Consider the following 24,065-nt stretch of genomic DNA (forward strand, 5'->3'; position numbering starts at 1 on the left):
TACTGATTACTTGTACCTAAGGAATGATGAAAGACTTTTTCAGCTTTCACTCCAGGGGAAATATAGGAAATCCCTAGATTTTAGTTCTCTTTGCTGCTCGTTATTTTCCCTTTAAGTAATCATTTATATCTACTTTTATGTTAACAATTGGAAATATGATTAATTAATCCTGGATCTCTGCTGGGAAATTCAAAAAAAATAACTATAGTTGCAGAGTGACAAAATACTTTCTGTGTATACATATATAGTAGGGGTTGAGGTCTACTTAAAAGAGGTAAATGCCTAGCTTTAGTAACAAAAATCTGAAAACAAAAATAAGACATGGGTGATATAAAATGTCAGTAGGTGACATTTACTTAGTTCTTTCCCTGTGCTTAAACACCAATCTAAGTATTTCACATATAGTCACCTCATTTTGCCTCCCTCATAACAGTTGTAGGGAAATGTAATATCTATATTAGAGGTTAAATTACTGAGAAAAATATACTAAGTAACCTTGTTCACAGTTATATAGTTAAACCAAGGATCTCAACCTAGGCAGTCTGATACCCAATCCATGGATAGATACATAGGTAGATAGATATTTATATATATTTATAAAATTATATGTTAATACAGGGTGGGGCAAAAGTAGGTTTACAGTTGTGAGTATGCAAAACACAGAGTCTATTCTTGTATTAGTATTTATTAGCTATTGTATTATTTTCCATACAAAAACTGTAAACTTATTTTTGCCCCAATTTATATTTTATTGATCCATATTAACATATAATTTCCTTTATAAATACAGGGTTGATTCTCCTTTAGAACTGACTGTTCAACAAACAAAAAGAGGCATAAATGGTTGCCAGTTTCTTAAAGGAATGAGAAGAGGTGCCAATATAGGATTCTAAGTTATTGTTACCTTTTAGTCCTCTTTATGTACTTTCCCACACTTTTTATAACCCACACAAAATTTTCTTGTGATGTCATGAAATGTGCTCAATAGGCCTGGTTGAATTTTTTTAAAAAATAGATAATGAAATGACTCACAATTTGTCACTAACCACTTTTTCTCTCTTCACTTCCCTCCCCCCTCCCCCTCCCCCCGTTTTCTAGATGAGGAAGAAGGCAAGTTCACGTTTCTTTTTTAGACTGAGAGTGTGTTTGTGGAGCCTGAGAGCTTGTTGGGAGGGACAGGGTTAGCAATAGCCTGCTGCCACTGCCTGGCATATCCCCACCACGCGGGTGCTCTCCCTGCAGGCCTGAGAGGGTTGTCCCTGCTGCAGGGCCAATGTGTGCACCTGCCCATTTGCTAAAATACTGCTGACACTGTTGTGCATCCTTCAAACAGTAAAATCTCATTTCAAAATAATTTTGTTTTCAAATAAGAGTAGTTAAGTTATATACCTACTTAGGCCACAGAAAGCCAAAAAAATAAAGCATGTCAATTAACAATGTCAGAGTGACATGTTACAAATTATTATAATAGCTCCAAAGAAAATGGTCATTTTGAATCTATTCAGACATTAAACTAAGCATGATCTAGTTTCCCCCCACATTTATGGCCATGTGATAACTTATTTAAAATCAACAGCTATGTCTACCAGGAGGGACATTTTTATTTTTGAGGTAAAGTAAGTTAAGCTGTATAAGTTTAGTAAAGACCAAGCTCTATTTAAGCTTATTAGAAAATGAAATATAGACTAGTCTGAAGTTGCTGTATTTTTGGAACACAGAATAGTTTTGAATAGAATTTTACTTTTGGAATCTGAATTTAGACTTTCTCGCCATGATTTCAAGTCTTACACTTATAATTGGTACTAGAGGCCCGGTGCACAAAATTCGTGCACTCGGGGGGATCCCTCAGCCTGGCCTGTGCCCTCTCGCAGTCCGGGAGCCCTCGGGGGATGTCTGACTGATGGCTTAGGCCTGCTCTCTGTGGGGGAGCGGGCCTAAGCCATCAGTTAGACATCTTTAGCGCTGCCGCCGAGGCAGGAAAGTCTCCCGCCACCGCCGCTGTGCTCGCCAGCCATGAGCCCTGGTTCTGGCTGAGCGGCGCTCCCCCTGTAGGAGAGCACTGACCACCAGGGGGCAGCTCCTGCATTGAGTGTCTGCCCCCTGGTGGTCAGTGCACATCATAGCGACCAGTCGTTCCACCGGTCGGTCGATTTGCATATTAGTCTTTTATTATATAAGATAATTCCTTTTAAAAATCTCATTTGCTTCATCTGGATGTTGACCCCAAAATTATATAAATGCATGCTTCCTAAAGTGTATTTTAGAAATAAAAGACCATTTTATAATCAGGTATATAGATAAATGTTTTTGACATGCTTTGTTTGTTATTTAAGATAAGCTTGCATGTCTCACAATTATGACTTTCAGGAGGAAGAATATACTTGCTGTTTATGTTTGTTTTGTTTTGTTTTTTTAGGTCACCAGTCATTTATGGCTCCTTCTTGCAGCGTCCTGCACTGTCCAGCCGCTTGCACCTGTAGCAACAACATCGTAGACTGCCGTGGGAAAGGTCTGGCGGAGATCCCCACAAATCTGCCTGAGACCATCACAGAAATGTATGTGTCCTGAACCCCCCTCGCACCCCTCCTCCTCCCCAGGGATCCAGACCCTGACTTTCCTTAGGAGAGTCTGGGTTTATCAAAGGCAGATCTGATCAATTAGCTTAGACAAATGTTCCTTTCAGAATGGTATTGACCCTCACTCTGTTTAATTAAGTATCTTGTCGAAGTGGCTAAGATTTGTCTTTTTTAAGCACAGGAAGAAGGAAAAGGAATGCATTTTAAGGAGAAATAGTACGTTTCCTTCCCTTGAGAAGGGGGTTATTAGGCTATTTAGGGACAATAAGCAGGGCTTTACTAGTCTGACTGTGTGGGTCTTCCCCAGTTCGTTTCAAGCCCGGAGCGGAGGGAAATAAGGCAGCTGGGGTAATAAATCATAGAAACAGGATGGCTAGACGGTGTTTGGCCTCCTCAAGAGCTCACATTTTAAAAAGCAGTTTAGCTGTTGTGTGTGAACTATTGTATAATCTGCCACAAAGTATAAAAAAGGGTAATAATGTAAGTCAAAAATATAAGATACTTAAATTCATGAGCATTTGAGCCTACTTGGGTTGATGTTAAAGCCATCAGAAGTTAAATCCCCTTGACAAAGTGGTTCATACCTGTCTGTACACAGCTGCAGTGAGCATTTGTCCCTGCCAAACCAAGGTCATGTGCAGGAAACAAGGCCATGTGTGATGTCAGAGGGACCCCTTTAACCAGCTTGAGCATTAAACATTAGGGAAAATCTTTACCTCGGTATTCACTCACTGAGAAAGCACCTCTTACCCACCTAGGTGCCATATTATTGTTTTAGAAGCCAGTTCTAAATTTTAACTAAACAAATAGCACTGGGCATTTTTGGTTGACATAATAATGTAGGACCACTTCTTGTGATAAATCTACGTTGTAGGCACAAAAAGATCAAGTTATTTTCAAAAACTATTTATTTATTATTTCATTTTTATTTTTTAATAATTTATTGGGGTGACATTAATTAATAATGTTATATAAATCTTAGGTGGACAACTTTATAATAAAACATCTATATTCTCTATCGTGTGTTCACCACCAGAAGTCTAGACTCCTTCCTTTTTTTTCTTTTCTTTTTTTTGCCAATTCACTGTTCTAATTTATTTATGTGAGAATAACCTTAGTTCCCAAGACCCATTGTCACTATTTTAAAGTATCTAGTGTGTGCTTAAACATGTGCTTACAGCTTTGCTGTCTTAGACAGGGTCCTCTGAGGAACTCTAGAATTTATGGCCATTTGACCCAGACATGGATAATGAAGGCACATAGTATTCCTATCCTATTTCTGATTGATGGGACACTGCCTTGCAGAGAAGACACGTGCTTAGTATTTTTTAGCTGAATCTGGGAAGGAGAAAAATATATGGTTTTAGAAGAGGTGGGTGACATCACACAAAAGAGAAACAGCAGGAGCCTAGGGCAGCGGTGGCAGCGAGTTATGTTTTAGAGATTGTACCTTTGAGGCGAATGGGAGTACGAGGTGCATGCCAAGGCACAATAGAAAATAAACCCAAAAAAGGATATCTCTCTGTATACGTTCCAAGCCACCGGGTACTGAAGGACTTTCATCTTAGAAGATGTAATATATGATGAAGTAGATAGTAGTTTTAGAATAGGGAATAGTACACATATATTCATCTATCCAGGCATGAGCATTTATTTATTTGCTTATGTGTTTATATATTTACTAGAGGCCCGGTGCACAAAAATTTGTGCACTCTGGAGGGGTCCCTCAGCCCGGACTGTGCCCTCTCACAGTCTGGGACCCCTCTAGGGATGACCACTTGCTGGCTTAGGCCCGCTCCCCAGGGGATTGGACCTAAGCTGGCAGTCAGACATTCCTCTGGCAGCCCGGGAGCCCTCGGGGGATGTCCACTTGCCAGCAGGGAGCAGGCCTAAGCTGCAGTCGAACACCCTTAGCGCTGCTGAGGAGGCGGGAGAGGTTCCCACCACCACCACTGTACTGCCAGCCATCAGCCTGGCTTGTGGCTGAGCAGAGCTCCCCCTGTGGGAGCGCACTCACCACCAGGGGGCAGCTCCTGCATTGAGCGTCTGCCCCCTGGTGGTCAGTGTGTGTCATAGTGACCAGTCATTCCCAGTCGTCCTGTTGTTAGGGTCAATTTGCATATTACCCTTTTATTATATAGGATAGAGGCCTAATGCATGGGTGGGGCCTGCTGGTTTGCCCTGAAAGGTGTCCCAGATCAGGGTGGGGGTCCTGCTGGGGTGCCTGACCAGCCTGGATGAGTGGCTGATGGCTGTTTGCAGCCTGGCCACGGCCCCCAGCCACCCAAGCTCCCAGTGGAGGCTGGCTGGAAGCAGGTATCTGGGATTTATTTAGCTTCTATAATTGAAACTTTGTTGCCTTGAGCGGAGGCCACAGCTGGCCAGGGCAGGTGGGAAGCTTCGCTTCCTCCATCGCCGGGGCAACCAAGCCTCCTGCTTGCTCCAGCTCCGTGGCTGCTGGCAGCCATTGGTTGGGTTAATTTGCATATAGTTGCTCTGATTGGCTGGTGGGCGTGGCTTGGGGCATAGCAGAGGTGCAGTCAATTTGCATGTTTCTCTTTTATTAGATTAGACTAGAGGCCCGGTGCACAAAAATTTGTGCACTCGGGGGGGGGGGGGGGTCCCCCAGCCCGGCCTGTGCCCTCTCACAGTCTGGGACCCCTCGGGAGATAACGACCTGCTGGCTTAGGCCTGCTCCCGGGTGGCAGAGGGCAGGCCCAATCCCTAAGTGCAGCCCCTGGTCAGGCTCAGAGCAGGGCCGATTGGGGAGTTGGGGCGCCGCCCGGTCATGCACAGAGCAGGGCGGATCGGGAGGTTGCAATGCCACCCTCAGTCACGCTCAGGGTAGACTGATTGGGGGGTTGGGGCACCGCCCCCTGTTACACTCAAGGCAGGGTCAATGGGGAGGTTGCTGCGCCACCCCCTGTCACGCACAGAGCAGGGCCGATCAGGGGATTGGGGCGCTGCCCCCTGTCACTCACAGAGCAGGGCCAATCAGGGGGTTTGGGCGCTGCCCCCTGTCACGCTGATCCCGGTGCCGGGAGGCATATTACCCTTTTACTATATAGAATAGAGGCCTGGTGCACGGGTGGGGGCTGGCTGGTTTGCCCTGAAGGGTGTCCTGGATCAGGGTGGGGGTCCCCACTGGGGTGCCTGGCCAGGCTGGCTGAGGGGCTGAGGGCTGTTTTTCCGCTGGCAGATGACTAAAAGCTCCCAACTGCTCCTTGTTTTCTTTCTTTTTTTTTTTTATTCTGGGCCAGCTTTAGCTCTGAGGCCTCGCTGCTGAAAACATGGATACAATGTTGCGGTCCGGGGCTGACTGACAGCCGGTTTTGTTTAGCTTCTTATTTGCAACATAGTAATAGTTGCTTAGAGTTGCAGTTGAGAGGCCGGCAAGTGAGGCGGGGAACGTTGGAATCTGCAGTCCCTGGAGGAAGCAAGTCTCCCTGTTCGCTTCAGTGCATGGCTGCCGGCCGCCATCTTGGCTGACAGTTAATTTGCATAAGGATACGCTGATTAGCCAATGGGAAGGGTAGCGGTCGTACGCCAATTACCATGTTTCTCTTTTATTAGTGTAGATTTGATTTCAGAGAGGAGGAGTGGGAGAGAGAGATTGAAACATCAATGATGAGAGAGAATCATTCATCAGCTGCCTCCTGCACTCCTCCTACTGGGGCTGGAGCCAGAAACCTGAGCATGTGCCCTGAATGGGAATTGAACCGTGACATCCTGTTCATAGGTCGATGCTCAACCAGAGGCACACCAGCCGGTCCAGGCCTGAGCATTATTAAATAAACACTATATAAAGGCAGCATGAATTATCCAGAGACCTTTCCACAAGTGACTAACACATTTGACATCCAAAATAAAAGCTATGAAATGAGGTACAAAGTAGTAACTCTGAGAAAGGAATAAATAAAGTCAAAGGTATTTATTGCAGAGCGGGTAAATTGGGGTATACAGTGTGAACCAGAGTTAGAAAGTTTTAGTTAGGACCATGGGTCTACCCACTCTTCACTATCTGTGACACCGTGGGCAATTACTTCTCATCCACGAGACTGTCTCCACATCTGAAGCTGAGGGTTATTGTGTGTTTGAGATGGAGTAATTTTAACATGTAGAGCTTTATGTGTTTAGCATAAAGCAGCGGTTCTCAACCTGTCAGTCGCGACCCCTTTGGGGGTTGAACGACCCTTTCACGGGGGTCGCCTAAGACCATTGGAAAACACATATATAATTACATATTGTTTTTGTGATTAATCACTATGCTTTAATTATGTTCAATTTGTAACAATGAAATTGGGGGTCACCACAATATGAGGAACTGTATTAAAGGGTCGCGGCATTAGGAAGGTTGAGAACCACTGGTATAGTAATCATTCAATAAATGATGCCTTGATCATTGAAGCCTTTATATAGGAGGTAGCCTGTGAGGTAGGTTTTAAAGAATAGATAGTGAATAGAAATGCAGAGATGAGAAAGACTTTCTATCTTAATTGAACATCATAAGCAAAGGCAATAAGAATGATAATACAAGACACTACAAAGCTCACTTTGGTATGTGAAACTTGAGAAAGCAGGAAAATAAAGTGAGAAAGCTTGGTTGGAGCCAATTCATGGAGGGCCTTGGATAGTATAAAGATCTTTGTCTTTATTTGGAATGCAGTTGGATACAGGAGTTTTCATCTGAATCTTCAATATTAATCGATCGGACAGCTTATGCAGTGGTTGGCAAAAGGAGAGAATACCAGGCCTGAGGCCTCTAGGAGGCTATGATGTTGATCGAGGGGCGATGTCACTAGAGCAGGAGCTAATAAGTAGCTGTCGGAATGATGATGTGGAAGCAGATATGATAGCTAATAGAGAAGTAGACTTAAGGGAATTTGAAATTTGATGAGATGAGAGAATAATGGAGAAAAATGAACCAAAGATGATGCCAGAGTGTCAAGTATGAGGACTGGGAGATTGTGGTCATATCGTGTGTAAGAAGCTGAGGAACCCAACCAAGACTGGCAAGGAAGAGGGTGATGAGCAAAATTTGTGAAATGCCTAGGTGCCAGCGAGAGATTTGGAGGCACTAAAGTCAAACAGGCTGTAAGTAAGGAAAGACTGAAAGTAACACAAGACATTTAAAATGGTTTATCTCATGTAGTCTCCTTTTTTTCTATTCTGCATGCTCTATAGATTTTGTATAATGGTGGAATTTAGTAACATAAAAGTTATACAAAATAATATGTCCCATTGGTTTTGCCCATATTGGGGAGGTGGTGTATTCGATAAAGCTAGAATAAATTAAATTTATAAGTTGAGATGACAATATATGTGAAGCTTTAGGTGAATTTTACTTCTCTGGTTATTACATTATCAGCTTTATCAGTAGAGCAGCTGATAATAAATCATATTGATCTTCAACTCAAACAAAGTACCGCCATTACCATCAGTTATATTGGCATAACTTGCCAGCTTAGTAACTTACTTCTTTTATTACACTTGTTTTTTATTAGAATAAAGGACATCAGTAAGATTCAGGAAATGTGAAAATAAAGATATACACCTTTAAAATTTTTTTATAGATTTCAGGTTTTTAATATATAAGGAACTGAACGTTATAAACACCCATATTTTTCAAATACCTTTTAAATCTGGATTTTACCATGAAGTGTTAGTAGAATTTCTTTATTGGAGGTTATTATATATTTCACTCGATAATGTTGAGTTGATTTCCTATGTGGTATGTCCTGATTCCTGAAACTATCTCATAATATAATTCTGACCAAAAGAAAGTATGTATGTGCTCTGTGTTGGAGTAATCAAGTGCCAAAAAAACCTTGACCATCTTTTTTTTTTTTAATTCTATTTTGTGCTTGCACCTATAATTAAAGTCAGAATTGAAATAACTTGGAGAAGGAAGGATAGAAAGAGACTAACATTTGTCCAATACCTGCAATGTTGGGTATTATACCCACGTTATATCATTTGATCTTTTCATTGACCCTTGTGGGGTGTATTTGGAAAAACTAGTGCAGAGGCAAATGTTAGGTAAAGGTTGGTGGTTTCCTCCCAAAGGCCTCATTATCCTGATGATTTTCCCGTGACCCAGGTTCTGTCCTCCCCTTTGCAGGATAGAAATCAGATTTGACTGCACCTACTCATTACATGTAATTATATGTATGTTTGTGCATTTGTTCCTTTTCCCTACTAAAGTCGAGGTTCTAATGAAGACAGGAACTGATTCTGGTCTAATCACCATTGAATGCCCAGCAACAAAGCTAGCACCCGGCACAAAGTAGGCACTTGATAGATATAAGTTAAATATTTATTAAATGGATGGATAATTTAAAAATTAAACATTGGGAGATGATTTATCTGTGAAAGGATGGAGCTGCATTAAACAAGGTTAAAAAATAAAACCTGAAAGAGCAGTCCTTCTCTTCCTGTAGAAAAGAAAATAGTGCCTTTTAAGCATAAAATCAGGAAAAGTAAATGAGTAGGCCCTTTAATGGAGTGGCCTATAGCTCTTGTTTCTAGCACTCACTTGGATTCCACTCTCCCCATGATCTGAGAGCTTTTTCTCTATTCAAAGCTGACCAACCCCGCATCTAACAGGTTTCCTCCTTCCTTAGATATAACATTCACTCCAGTCTTCTTACAGATGTCTTAGGCATCTTCCTCTAAGGCAGCGTTTCTCAACCTGTGGGTCGTGACCCCTTTGGGGGTCGAACAACCCTTTCACAGGGGTCGCCTAAGACCATCGGAAAACACATATATAATTACATATTGTTTTTGTGATTAATCACTATGCTTTAATTATGTTCAATTTGTAACAATGAAAATACATCCTGCATATCAGATATTTACATGACGATTCATAACAGTAGCAAAATTACAGTTATGAAGTAGCAACGAAAATAATTTTATGGTTGGGGGTCACCACAACATGAGGAACTGTATTAAAGGGTCACGGCATTAGGAAGGTTGGGAACCACTGCTCTAAGGCCACATTCCCTCCGCAAGGAACCCATGCACACTTACCTCACAGGCCTAAAGGCTGCCAACCTCATTTTGCTATTTTAAAAAGATGGGGCTCGCCAAAACCGGTTTGGCTCAATGGATAGAGCGTCGGCCTGCAGACTGAAGGGTTCCAGGTTCGATTCCGGTCAAGGGCATGTACCTGGGTTGTGGGCACATCCCCAGTGGGAGATGTGCAGGAGGCAGCTGATTGATGTTTCTAACTCTCTATCTCTCTCACTTCCTCTCTGAAAAAAATCAATAAAATATATTAAAAAAAAAAAAGATGGGGCTCAAAACAGTTAGGAAATCTTGTAAAACAGAAATTCTTCAATTGCGAAATGCCTAAACTGGCCTCAGTCTTACGTTTATTTGTCTCCCTAGTTCATGTCCCTTTCTTTATCCAGCTGCCAAAGGAAGGTGGGCATGGCTCAGCCTGTTGGGACAGTGTACAGGGCAATCATTGAAAACATCAGGAGAGACTAACTGATTACTCAGAAAAACAGGGCATTAAGAACTTTAAGAAACTTACACGTCAAAAGAACGTGGAAGAGGCATAGAGAAGGCATGCAGGTACAGGAATGCTTGCAAAACAGGGCTGTCTCAAATTGTCTCATGCCTAGAACTACTGTAATGTCATTGTCTTGTTCTGTGTTAAACATTCTCCCTCCCCCTGGCTTTCATCTGCACAGAACTTCTATTTCTTTAACTTGATATTTTGAATCATGTCACACTATTCTATTAGACTGCAAGCTTCAGGGGGGCAGGAACATGTTTCTCTCCTCACCATTTCTGCCCCAACACTTAGCATAGTGTGGGGTGGGGAAGACAGTGCTGGGGATCACAGCAGGATACACCCCAAGCCCCCATATGACAAAGGGATTTGGATTAATGAAGATGTGGGGGGGGGGGAATAGAATGTGTAATATAAGGTGAGATTAAGTTTAAAAGAAAGAAGCTGTTGCTAGTACTTTGCTATGTTGATCTCTGCTTGTTGAAACCTTTTCATTCAGATGGAAGGCCAGAGGCAAGCCTGTATATGAACTGGCCCATGGCGACAAATCGTTAGTAGCAAATTGATTCTGTGTATATCAAATCCTCAGAATTAATTTCTTAAATCACATTTCGAGGTATAAAATTACAAATACAATGTGATGGATGGCTATAAAGTAGACATTTAGTCCTCTTCAATCCAGTTATAGATTTTCTGTGGCATGTCACCTGTTCAAAGCATTATACAGAAAGTCCATACATCATGGAGAATAGTTAGTAAGAACATAAATTGTAACAATTTAGAATGTCTCTGTGACTCTTAATATCTATGTCTTTACTCTTGGTTGCCTTTTTTAGGGCTCAGAAGCTGGGAGCCCTACAAATCTGTGTTGCTGCTGCTGCTGCTGTTGTTTGTTTGAGAGAAGATGGTCAGGGAAAAGTTTAAATCATGGGAAGGGGGGGGTATAGCAATGTTGTCGGAAGACTAAGTATTGTTTCAACGTTTTCTAAGATGGATTGCAAATTCTCAGAGACTAGAACTGTTTCCAGACATGCTATTCAAATAGATACAATGGAAACTCACTTTCCTGTGTATACTCACTGGACTGCTCTTACTCCGTCAGTGATAAAAACGGCTGAAAAGGAGTCACAGTGATACAGTGATGGAGCGGATATGAGTGAGGTTTGGGAGTCCTTCTGTTCTGGACCACTGGCATGCATACATATAACAAAGTGGAAATAAGAATAATTCATGAGTCCTAACCGGTTTGGCTCAGTGGATAGAGCGTCGGCCTGTGGACTGAAGGGTCCCAGGTTCGATTCCGGTCAAGGGCACCAAATTCTTATTTTATACTAAAAAAAAAAAAGAATAATTCATGAATGCTATATCTGATTACAGCCTCCATTTGTGATACTAAGTATAACTTTAAAAACATACATTTGTTCCTCCTCTTTTTTAGACACATTTACCATATATTTTTAACAGATTTTGCATGCTATTGCTGCCCTGGCTCCTTCCAAAATTTTGAACCCTTAATTCTTTTAAATTCTACATACTAAAAAAATACATATGGATATTTGTAATCCCTTTCACCCTTCCCCCCTGAGTGCCGACTCTGTATCCAGCAATACTCAGTGCCAGCCTTCAAAATGTTTACCCTGCAGAGAATTGAAGTTTTAGACAAATAGAAGTGTTTAAATTATATGATAATTCATAAAATGCATGTGCACGGGGAACACAGAGAAAGGAGCCCCTTGGTTTGCCTGGGAGAATCAAGGAATCTTCAAGTCTGAAACAGAGAAATTGAGGGCTTTTTAGACAGGAAAGAACATGTGCAAAATCCCAGTCAAGTGAGAGGAGTATATCTTTGAGACATTAAGAGTTTTAAGATGCTAGGACATAAAGCAGAAGTCTAATCTGGCAGGATCGCCTGTTTGGATGACAATAGGATACAAGAAAGTGTGGAGCAGGGTGGTAGCATGGTTAGACGTGTTAGAAAAATCTCCCATCGTGGAGTGGAGAGTGGCTTGGAGGGAAGGAGCCCAGTGATAGTGAGGTAGCAACAGCCTGTCTGTGCCATGGTGAAGGCCACGGAGCAGCAGGCAGTGTGGGAGGAGACGCCAAGAAGTGGCCCTTGTGCTGTAGGGAAGTTTCCTAAAATCATCCACAGGAAAAGGTGGGTACCATCAGATGTGGAATAAGCCCTGGGTAGACTTCAGCATAAAAGTGAAGGCAGCTGAGGTCTGGTCAGAGTATTATTCATTCTCAGACTAATGAAAGAGTCTTTTTTTCTAGGAATTAAATTCTAATTTATATTTATATAATCAGCTGGAAAGATGAAGTTGAAAATTTATGTAGTTCAGATTCCACTAGTGATCACGGTGCTGTCTAACTTTAGGGGGAAAATAATGGAGAACTTGGCTAATAACTCAGGGTGGGGGAGAGTGCAAATTGCTACCCATTCATCGAGTAATACTATCAAATAAGCGATGTATAAAGATAATTTGCATAATATTTTTAAAACTAAAATCCCATGGGGGACTTTGTTCAGTGCCTAATTCATGGTAAGTGTTCACGAGGTTTTAGTTATTTTTTTAAATTAAATATATTTTTATCGAGTTCAGAGAGAGGAAGGGAGAAGGAGAGAGAGATTGAAATATCAATAATGAGAGAGAATCATTAATCAGCTGCCTCCTGCACCCCTGTACTGGGGATTGAGCCTGCAACCCAAGGATGTGCCCTTGACCAGAATCGAACCTGGGACCCTTCACTCCACAGGCCAACACTCTATCCACTGAGCCAAACCTGCTAGGGCAGGTTTTAGTTATCAATGAAAAACAAAGCAACAGACATTCTGTTTTTCTTTGCGGGATTGCTAAAGAAAAATCACACATGAAAACGTAGTGTTACTGGCATTATGTATCTATACTCTGTCCCCCTGAAATTAATGAGCCATATGCCTCTACATTTCTCTCTATACCTAAATCAGGTGATGTGTGCATTGAGTGTATCTGTGTGTTTGAATATGCATCCATAGGAATGCATGCATGAACATGTTAACACTCGAAGGGTCACTGCCTGAAATGTGAGGCCAATAGGAACACACACTCATTTTTGTCTTGCTTTACAGGCCCAAAGGCCAAGTGGAAAAAAGAATTAATTCTACTATGAAAACATCAATTGAGTTTACACTCAGGGGAATGTACCCTAGAATGATGTCACGAGAAATAAAATAAGATTAAGGAAATGGACAATTTTCAGCAATAAGTCATGCCAAGCAAGGAAGGGGTGGCCGATAATTAGTGTGGGCACAGTCCTAATGCAAAAACGTTAGTATATGCAAAGTCGGGTCTCTCTAGGGGCCAATATTCTTTCAGCTGCTGAAATATTTATTAAACTTACAAAGTTCTGGAGACTGCAATTACATAACAGAAATAATATTCGGGTCTAAAAGAATCCTGGGCCATTTCCTGTGGGGACAAATGAAGGATTTCAATGGCATTTACTGCGCACATTAGAAGTAACATTCCAGAAATAGAAAGTCCCCACTTTAGAAATATTATGTAAGAGGCAGGAGAATCCCTAACCTCAAAGAAACATCCCTGCTTCCTCCTTTTCAAAAGCCGGCTGATGTTCCTTAGGCTAAGGAGCTTTGGCCACACTGGGAAGTCCCAGTTTCAGAAGCTGGAGTCATTCCACACCCCCTTTCACCCCATCAAATCTATATTCTGTGCTCTGGCAGCTGCTTTTGCCATTTACATTAAAAGCAGATGGGGAAATTGCAAAGAACTGTCAGTTTTATTGCCATGCATAATCGGCATCTGGGCTGTGTATGTTACAGATACCATCAATCCAATCTCATACTTTACTGGTGCTGTAAAAACTTTTTGAGGTTTTTTAAAATATGTTTTTCTTTATTTCAGAGAGAGGAAAGGAGAGGGAGAGATAGAATCATCAATGATGAGAGAGAATCATTGATCGGCTGCCTCCTGCACACCCCCTTCTGGGGATTGAGCCAGCAACTCAGGCATGTGCCTTGACTGGGAATCGAACTTCAAGCCACATTGGCCAGTCAAAACTATTTTAGTTTCTAAGCCACATGTTAAACATGTTTATCATGGAAATTGCAACTATATATACATACATATGTGTGTGTGTGTATATATATATGTATATATATTTATATGTATACATAAATGAATGATATATGTGTATATGTGTTTAATAGTTACTGAGTTATCTGCAAATCTGTACTGCTTATTTGTTTAAAAACATGTTTTAAACCATATGTATTTATTTTATATTAGAGATCAAATCATATACCAGATTTATTCAATTATATAATCTATGTGTATGTGTATATGTGTGTGACTAAAATGTATTGTAGGCATTATGTAATGCTAAGTGTCATGTGTGGTTACATATATACACATGTATATTCTCATATTTTTTCTTTTCCCTTTTTTTGTGCAAGAAGAAAAAAAATACCATATATTTTCTTCTACATCTCATTATTTCCCAAAACACTTAGGGTAGGTTTTACTTTCCTCATTTTTCAGAAGGAGAAACTAAGACACAAAGAAGCAAAGTAACTTTGCAAGGTCCAGAAAGCCAATGAGTGACATAAATATAATGTAATCCCAATCTCTGTAAGCTTCTAATCACTGAGCTACACGTGGTCATCTTTGTGTATAGACAGATACAAAACATTAATGTCTCTTGGAGAGAGAGCTACTTATGTGTTGGCATGTGAATGTTATTTTGTACGGTTTGTCAAAATAGTCTAGTTTGAAGATATTGAGACTAATGCCTGGGGATTGAACCATGAGCTAAAGTGTCTTCACATCACTTAATATCTTCTCTGTGGCTTCAGAACTAGTTGGACCTTTTTAATTGCCCAGCGACACTGCACTGAATACTCTACTGATGTAAGATTTTGATAGTTTTTTCATTTTCTATAATCTGAATTAGGCCCTAGAAGGTGACATATATTGGTTGCAGTTCATGCTTTGGGAACTCTAAAAGTGTCAAGACATGTTTTATTCATATAAAAATCAGTAATTAATGAATAAGAGAAAAATGTATGTGAGTGGAGAGGAAAGGTCTTTATTGGTTAAATTATTTTAAACTGTTGGCTTGGAGCAGTTAGAAAACTGTCTCCATTTTTTTATCTCATTGAGCTTCTAACTAAAGCTTCCTTATGGTTTTGATGAAGTGGTAGCAACAAATTGCTTTACATAAAACAGATAGATGATAGATAGAGAGAGAGTTAGAGGGTGGGGAGAGAGAGAGAGAGAGAGAGAGAGAGAGAGAGAGAGAGAGAGAGAGAGAGATGGATACACACACACACAGTGATTAAATGTTTTAGAATTGTTCACATACATTCTATGGAGAAAAAGGAAAATGGTAAGGTCCTGTCTACTTTTATACATTTAAAAAAGGTTTTCTTACACTATGTGATTTATAGAATTTTCTCCCTCCCTTATTTAGTTTTCTAAATATATTTTTACTTTGAAATTCCAAATAATGAATTTTCTTTCTATGAAGGACTAGCATTTGGAAGGCTCTTAATTATGGTGGATTTTAGCCATTACACTATCTGTTTTTATAACCCTAAATGTTTTTAATTTGATTATTCATGGAACAATGGATTCATATTTGCATCTTATAAATTCAGCAGATTCTATGCTATTAAAATAGAAGATCAGAGGACAGCAGAGATAGAAAATGTACATTTCATTTGCTTTTTGAAACCTTCACCTGAAAAGTCTTAATATTTTTCTTATTGATTTTTTAAATAATTTGGTTTAAATATTTCCCCCTCTATTTTGTAGGAGTAAAGAAACCATTTGGGATACGTATGGTTTATAGTTTATAAAATATATCCTGGTTTTCTTATTTTCAAGAACCTGAAATTTATGAAAGGTAGCTATATGAACTTGTTTTACATGACTGTTAAATGAAATCTACTAGTCACTAAGACTTTTTAATTTTTTCTCATCATAGCATTATAATCTTTTGAGCAAATCTTTAACAAAATGAAATGTTTCATTGGCCTGGATTTGAAGAAAGTTCTAAAATCAATAATATGCCAACTATGGCTTTCTTTTTAACTTTATTTTTATTGATTACATTTTAAACTTTTTACAATTTAACTATAAGAATGGATTACAGCAAAAAAAAAAGTGTCTCTGAACCATCAATTTGTAATGTTCTAGTCTATAATGTATTAGGGAAATTATTTAAATGCCCTGTGTTATATTTAGAACTTTTGAGAAAAATATGCCTTGTTAGAACCTACATTAGTAATTGAGGTACCAAATCCACATTTTCTTCATAAAGTTTATTTCTGGTTTTCTGGGGTAAATATGCTGCTTAAGAGCCAACAACTTGGTGGAGGAGAAATTTGTAAAAAATGGAATCCAGAGAGATAAAAGCCCTTGGGAAGAGAATGCCCTCAGGTGTATAGGGAAAGGTACCGCTAACCATACCTGAGGAAATAAAGTAAGGCTTCCAAAGGTGGCTGTGTATCAGTCACCTTCAAATGACTGAACAGTATTATGAATAAAGATGTAAAAATATTACCTAAATGGCTAATAATTGGAAATGATTTGGGAAAACATTTTGATAATTGTATATTAAAAGACATTAAAATAATGTCTTCCAAAAATTTTAATAATATAAGAAAACATGTATGATATGATATTTGTTATAAAGGATACAACTCCAATTCTTTGTATGCTAATACTTCAATTATAGAAAATAATAAGTATGCATGCATAAGAAATAAACTCACCAATTTTAGTTGTGCATTATGGGCAATTAAATTTTATTCCTTACATATTTTATAAATAAACTTGAATTTATCTTTAATGTAAACAGAATTACTTCTGTTTTTTAGGGGGAGAATTTTGACTAATGGTGCAGGTGATAGAGACAGGATTTTACCTTTTGTGTAAGAGAGGAAGGGACAGAAACGAGGAATAGCTCAATGTGTAGGGGGTTAGAAAGCAAAGCAATAGGCGAGGAAAAGAAAAGTAGAGTGAGAACCAGGGGAATGTAGTGTCACATGCAAGGAAAGAAGGATTGTTACCGATATCAAATGCCACATTGAGTTCAAGAGCAATGAGGATTGAGATGCCTTGAAAGGGCTATGGAATCGGAAAAGACCAATACCTAATCAATGTTACTAAATCTCCTAGGGATCTTTTATTTGTTTTGAATTGATTTTCATTAATCAATAATGTATATATTAAAGTATTACCAGCATTCAATAAAAATGAACCAATGTATATGACACATTTAATCATTATATATACTCTCATTTATAAATATATAAGTAGATATAACATCTATTTATATATACATATACATATATATATTTAATCCAGGCATGAAAGTGGAGCTCATGCCAGGTATTTCAGTAGAGGGATTTAACATGAGGAATGAATTTAACAGTCCTAGAAGATGACACCAAAATTAGAAGGCTCTTCACCCCCAGGACTACAATGACCTAAGAATAAAGTGAGGTTATGCTAAGTCAGGAGGTGGCCCCAGCCAGAGATGAAATTAGGAAGAGAGGAGAGGACTGCTGAGAACCTTCCCTGAGGGGACAATATCCTGGCTTCTCCCCTCTTCCTACCTCAGTCTCCAACCTGTGCCCCTCATTGGCCAAGTCACACAAAAGCCAATAGGCAAAAAGCCTAGTTCCCAGAAGCCAGCTGTCTTGGACATAGGGCAGAAGAGAAGAGGGGAAGGGGACTGGAAATGTTTAATAGGATATGTATATGGATAGACATGAGGCTGAGAGGCACCGTTTTTGATGGACTAAAATATTTACAAAGACACTTAAAATATGTATATATTTCTTTTTCTTTCATAACCAGGTGGGTAGAATCTTGTCTTTCTCTGATAGCAGAACCATAGAGTAGAAAATATGAGAGTTATTTTCAACTGTTTGATTTTAGTGCATCATAAAAATACTTCAGTTGTGTTTAATGCACTTTGCTGCAGTGCTTTCCACATGAAATATTCACATAATGAATCAGAATCCAGACAGTCTTACTGAAAATGCCTGTAGTACTTATGGATTTAGAATTTAAGATTTTGCTTCATAAGAAGCTTCAAAATTAATTTTCTGAGCATAACAATTTTTTTCAATGTATAATACACTTTCTGTAGAGGACATAAACGGTTTATAAGATTTAATATTCTACAATAATTTCCTTTGTGGAAGAGTTATAATTAGCTCTAAAACATGTTATATATCTACCCAGTGTTGCTACATATTTCTCTTACTGAAATAGGGTTACTAAAATGTACTCCCGAATTAATTCCCTACAGGTGCTTTCTCTTTGTACAAAGTCCAGTCTTAAATATTAATGGACATGTAATGCGTAAAAATTAGGATTTTTTATTGTTCTAATTGCATTGTGTTTTTTTTCCAATCTTGCTCCACATTTAGGTCACAGAACAATTAGCTATAATGGTCATATTTTAGGAAAAAAAGAAAATATTACTCATAAAGTGAACCAACTTTTCTTCTTGACATGAATCGCGGGTTTGAATTAAACATAGCTGAGAGCTCAGGTTTCCATTTAAAAAATGAATTTTTTTATTGCAGACGTCTGGAACAGAACTCAATCAAGGTCATCCCTCCTGGAGCTTTCTCACCATATAAAAAGCTTAGAAGAATGTGAGTGAAAAATGTTCTGGAATATGTGTAATTTTTAAAATTTTACGGGTCATGACTGTGCAAAGACATCCATCTAAGTATGAATATTTAGGTGTTAGCTTAAATATTAAGTGATGGGACTGTTTGATGCTAGTTCTATGGTATGTAATATTAATAGCTAAACTGTGTAATAGTTTAAGGTTCTCTCTAATTTTACATATTGATTCACATGAGTGCAGTCAAATCTTAGATGCTCTATATTCAAAAATAAGACATGGCATCTTTTATAATTAAGAAAACAGTCAATAATTGATTTAAAAGGGTGGTGACGTTTTAAAATGTAGGACACTTTAGACGTTTCATGTTACAAATTATATACATGTATTGATAGGTGCAAAATCAGCATACAAAGGCAATAAATAGCTTTCTCCTGCAATAAATCTCACTGCCATTGTATTTAATATAACCTAACCCTATTTCTAATCTCAGCGACCTGAGCAATAATCAGATCTCCGAACTAGCACCAGATGCCTTCCAAGGACTGCGCTCCCTGAATTCACTGTGAGTATTGACCACAGCACTGCAGGAAAGCATACTTAATCGTGGCTCTGTGTTTTCATTTGGATTTTTAAAAATTGCTCCTTTAAGTTTTTGTATTATGAATTATTAATAACATTAATTATTATTAGTCATTAGTGAATTCCACTGTTTTCATTGAGGAGTGTTACCTGTCACTAAAATCAGTCTGTGATAGCCCAGCCGGTGTGGCTCAGTGGTTGAGCATCAACCTATGAACCAGAAGGTCACTGTTCGATTTTGGTCAGGGCACATGCCTGAGTTGTGTGATCTTGATCCCCAGTAGGGGGTGTGCAGGAGGCAGCCAATGGATGATTCTCTCTTGTCATTGATGTGTCTATCTTTCTCTCCCTCTCCCTTCCTCTTTGAAATCAATCAATAAGTAAAAAAAAAATCAGCCAGTTTTAGGGTATATATTTTAGGACTTGATAATTTTGCTGTTTAGAGAGCAGGAGTAAAGAGCCCCCTTTTTTGATCATTTTTGTTTCTGAAATGAAGGGGAAATGTTTATTTTGGAGTGCTCTGGTCAATGTTGTATTTATAATCCTGAAGCCGCTAGATCTCTGGGGACAGCATCAGTCCCCACTAGATGGATGCTGGCTGGCGTCTCGCAGAGAACAGTGGAAGGTGTCCAGGGAGAGACCCCTCAACTCCCTGCTTTCTCACCTTCAGACTTCCCTGAAAGAGCCAGCTTTAATCTCTAACAGTTCAAAGATAAGAACAGTTTTACAGCTTTTTAATGTCAAAAGGACTTTCAGGGAGATAGCTAAAGTGGTTCTAAAATAAATAGGTAAAGTCTGTCATTCCTTTAAACTTGTAAAAATTTTCAGAAGTTCATCAAGTAAAGTCACCTTTATTTCAGATTTTAACTTTAATGTTTGGAAACGAAGGCTTGCATGTATTTTTAATGAGTTGATGCTTAGAGAATGGTTCCTACTGATGTAAATTACTGCAGAGCTCTATGAATTTCAGAAGTCCTTGGGAGCCAGTGAGAATTCCATGATATTAATGTGCAAGACCCAGATACACACCAGGGTTTATATAACAACTACACGCACTTGCACCAAGGGGAGGATGAGACAGATGCGCTCGCCTGGGCACGTGGGTGTTCAGATTGCTCTGCTCAGAAAACTACATATTTCTTTAAAAAAAGAAAATAAGAAACTATCACTTCAGCAGTGTCTGCTTAGGTTCATTGTTTGTTTGGGGTGTTTATTTGTTTGTTTTACTCCAGAAAGTCCAAGGCTAGGGGAACAATTGTTGGCAGAAGATGTAAAGTGTAGTCATGTATTACCCTCAAGATGGGCTGTCAGATTCTAAAATACCAACGTTCAATGTAATACACAGTTAAATCACCCAAATTGTCCATAAAGTACTGTGTGTGCTATTCTGGACAATAATACTATCCAAAGTAAATTCAGCCAAAAGGGCAGAACAGAAGTCAAGTCCATATACCAATTCCTGGCCCTTCAAGTATTTGTGCCTCAAAGGTAATCATTAAATGTCAAGAGACGTGGAGAATTCTTACTAAGTCCCCTGTGCTTCAGCTGTTCTGTCTCTAAGGTGGGGGCAAGATTACTCCCCTGCTGGTTTTGTTAAAGCACAAAGAGAAGAATTCAAGAGATACCAGACATGGCCTTGACAGATTCTTCTGATTCTTATCAATTTGTATGTTTCTTGATTTTAATTATCCCAGAGAATTTTTATACCCCAAATCCTAAAGAGGAAAGCTATAGTTTTCCTCTTTTCCTAATTAACCCCTTGCAAAAGATTGTAGTTCACTTATTGTAATCACCTCTCTTCACTAAGTAGCCCCCCAGTTCCACGGAGGTCTGCAGTGAAGGGCTGTTGTATTTTGATTCTCATTTCTGTATTCACACTTCCTACAGTATTGCCTTGGAGTCCTGTTAACTCTCCTGCCTGGGACCTTGCATTTTACTCCTGGTTTTCAAGGGAAATGAGAATGGGAGTAACCTCTGCTTTCTCTTTTCTGTCTTTAAACTTGCTGAGTGTTTTACTTCTCAGGTATACATTGTTTTTAATTTATAAGTATAGCTCTCTACTGTATAATTAGATAATGAAACCTGCCCATAGCACCTTTTACCTGATAGCCATCTTAATAGGTTTCTGGTTTGGATATTTTTGTCTTGAGTAGGAGATCTAACTGGACAGGTGAATTCAAAGCTCGGGCACCAGTGTTGCTGCATCCTAGTACCTAGATAGTGACCTACTATCCTAGAGTGGAAACTCCAATGGTAAAACTAAGTTTAGAATTCCTAGCCTTCCTTCTAGCAGCAGGTGCAGAAGCTGCCTTAAAATGTTCCTATTGTTCCAAAGAACTATAAAAACTTCTCCATCAGCATAATTGTGCACTGTATATAGAGTGCTGAATATAAGTCATATGTAAGAAAACTGTCATTCTTGGTCTTTAGATGGTATTATGCAAGTCCCTCATGTATTTATATTCTTTTCAGTAGAATTCATTTTTACCTTTTAATTTCTTTCTTTTAAAATCTATATTTTATTGATTTTTTACAGAGAGGAAGGGAAAGGGATAGAGAGTTTGAAAAATCGATGAGAGAGAAACATCAATCAGCTACCTCCTGCACACCCCCTACTGGGTATGTGCCCGCAACCAAGGTGCATGCCCATGACCGGAATCGAACCTGGGACCCTTGAGTCTGCAGGGCGATGCTGTATCCACTAAGCCAAACCGGTCAGGGCACCTTTTAATTTCTTTTTAACATTTGTTTCCTTCTTATGAGCACAGCACACATTCTCACTGGCCTTCTTGCACTTGATGTCTTTATGTGATGACACGTCTTTCCCTCATTTTTATAGATTTTGGCCCTATTTTCTGAATGCCAACCAACTTCATATTCCTGGTCTTTGGATTTTTTATATCTTTGCTTCTTTTTATTTTTTATCATGTCGATCTTATTGTATGTAAGAAAATCATACCCAGCACTAGTACTGCTATCCCTTTTTGTGGAGAAATCTCATTACCATCCTATGTAGTATTTCTTTAGTATAATAGTTTCAAGCTTTTGGGTTCATATACCCAATGCCACCTACACAGATAGATTTCCTCCATCCTTGTCTGATCCCCTTTTTCTCCCATGAACCCAAATTGTCTCATTTACAAAAAAAAAAACAAAACAAAAAAAAATTTATCTTTTTAAACATGATATATATATAAAAAAACAATGATTTTCTGTAAAAATAAGTTTCATAATGCAAACATGACATACCTCCCAGCTTATCCTCCCTTCATTTGAGCCTACCAATAAACAACCTACCAAATTATTTGCCCATAAATTCTTATATGGGCCTCCCACTACTTCTATGCATTATATTTCCTCCTTTAATTATCAATCGGTTCAAAATATGAAACTCCTTCAGTATTCAAATTATTCTTTTGGGTTGTTCTTGAAGCCATACCTTATTCGTCTTGGTCATATCAGTGCCTGGAACATGCACAAATGATAAACATTCAAAAATAAGAGTTGGAGTTAGTGTAATTGGGCACCAGGCTTAGAACCTAGCCATGTTCCTGGCACACAGTAAGTGTACAATATTGATTGTTGAATGAACTGATTGAACAGTAATGAGTTGAGTATCCTGAATTGATGCTGTAATCTGCTCCTTTGTGTTCCTAAAGGCTCCTCTTTTCTTATTCTTGATCTTAAACATTTTTATTTTTTCTTACTTTACCCTTTCTTTGTTCCCTTGCCTCCTTGACCCTGACAATACAGGTTTATCTCTTTTCTTCTTTGACTATTAAAATTATTTGTTCTGTTATTGATTTACCTTTAAAATATCTATTTTAAAGAAATAGAGAAACAGCAATCAGACTATTAATCCCCAGAGGGAAAGTAGGGGAGGGTGGGGGTAAGGGGAAGAGATCAACCAAAGGACTTGTATGCATGCATATAAGCCAAACCAATGGACATGGACAACAGGGGGATGAGAGCATGAGTCGGGGTGGGGAGGATGGGGGTTAATGGAAGGGATGAGGACACATTTGTAATACCTTAACTAATAAAGAATTTAAAGATAAAAAATATCTATATTCTACAGAAATGAATTTTTGTTATGCTATGTAACTTTACCACGGTAATCTATACAGATTTAAAGTCTCTTTACACAATATAGCACCCAGCTTTATTTATTCCCTTGAGAATTTTCTTCAATTTTGTAATATATCCTACCTCTCACTGACATCTTAAAAGGGAAGCTTTATCCTCACTCTTATTTATCTCTCTTGTATTGTTATTTTCCTCCTTTTCAAACGGAAATCATGTACTGCTGTCTACCAAACATATTAATTATTTAAACTCTCATTTAAACTTTTTCTTCATGTATTAATTATGGCATCCACTTATTTAATTTTCAAAATATTTTTTGTTTGAAAGGGTTTTAAAATCTGTATTTTTATATTTATTTTTATTGTTGAAAGTATTATATGTCCCCTTCCCACCACCCCCCATTTACCCCCTCCACCCACTAAGCCCCTCCCACTCACAGCCTTCACCACACTATTGTCTTGTCAAAACCACTTCTTTTAGAATTATTTTTTTCTCAGTTTCAAAAGTAATATATGTCCATTGTAGAAAATGTAAAAATTAAGGAAAAACTGTATATATGCAAATTCAAGTCAACTCTGGATGGCAAATCATTTGCCATCCAAAGATATTTCATATTTTTTTCTGTGTCTGTGGTATATATATATATATAT

At 38.8% G+C, this 24,065-nt stretch overlaps 1 protein-coding gene across 1 annotated transcript in view; it reads left to right on the forward strand.

The window, feature by feature from the left end:
- SLIT2 (slit guidance ligand 2) overlaps positions 1–24,065 on the forward strand; it is a 350,885-nt gene that overhangs the window by 223,502 nt on the left and 103,318 nt on the right. The window contains 3 exon segments of the mRNA XM_023759096.1: positions 2,417–2,555; positions 18,701–18,772; positions 19,241–19,312. Coding sequence (XP_023614864.1) covers positions 2,417–2,555; positions 18,701–18,772; positions 19,241–19,312 — 283 coding nt within the window.

This window comes from Myotis lucifugus, unplaced genomic scaffold, assembly GCF_000147115.1.
Source record: "Myotis lucifugus unplaced genomic scaffold, Myoluc2.0 scaffold_147, whole genome shotgun sequence".
Taxonomy (NCBI): domain Eukaryota; kingdom Metazoa; phylum Chordata; class Mammalia; order Chiroptera; family Vespertilionidae; genus Myotis; species Myotis lucifugus.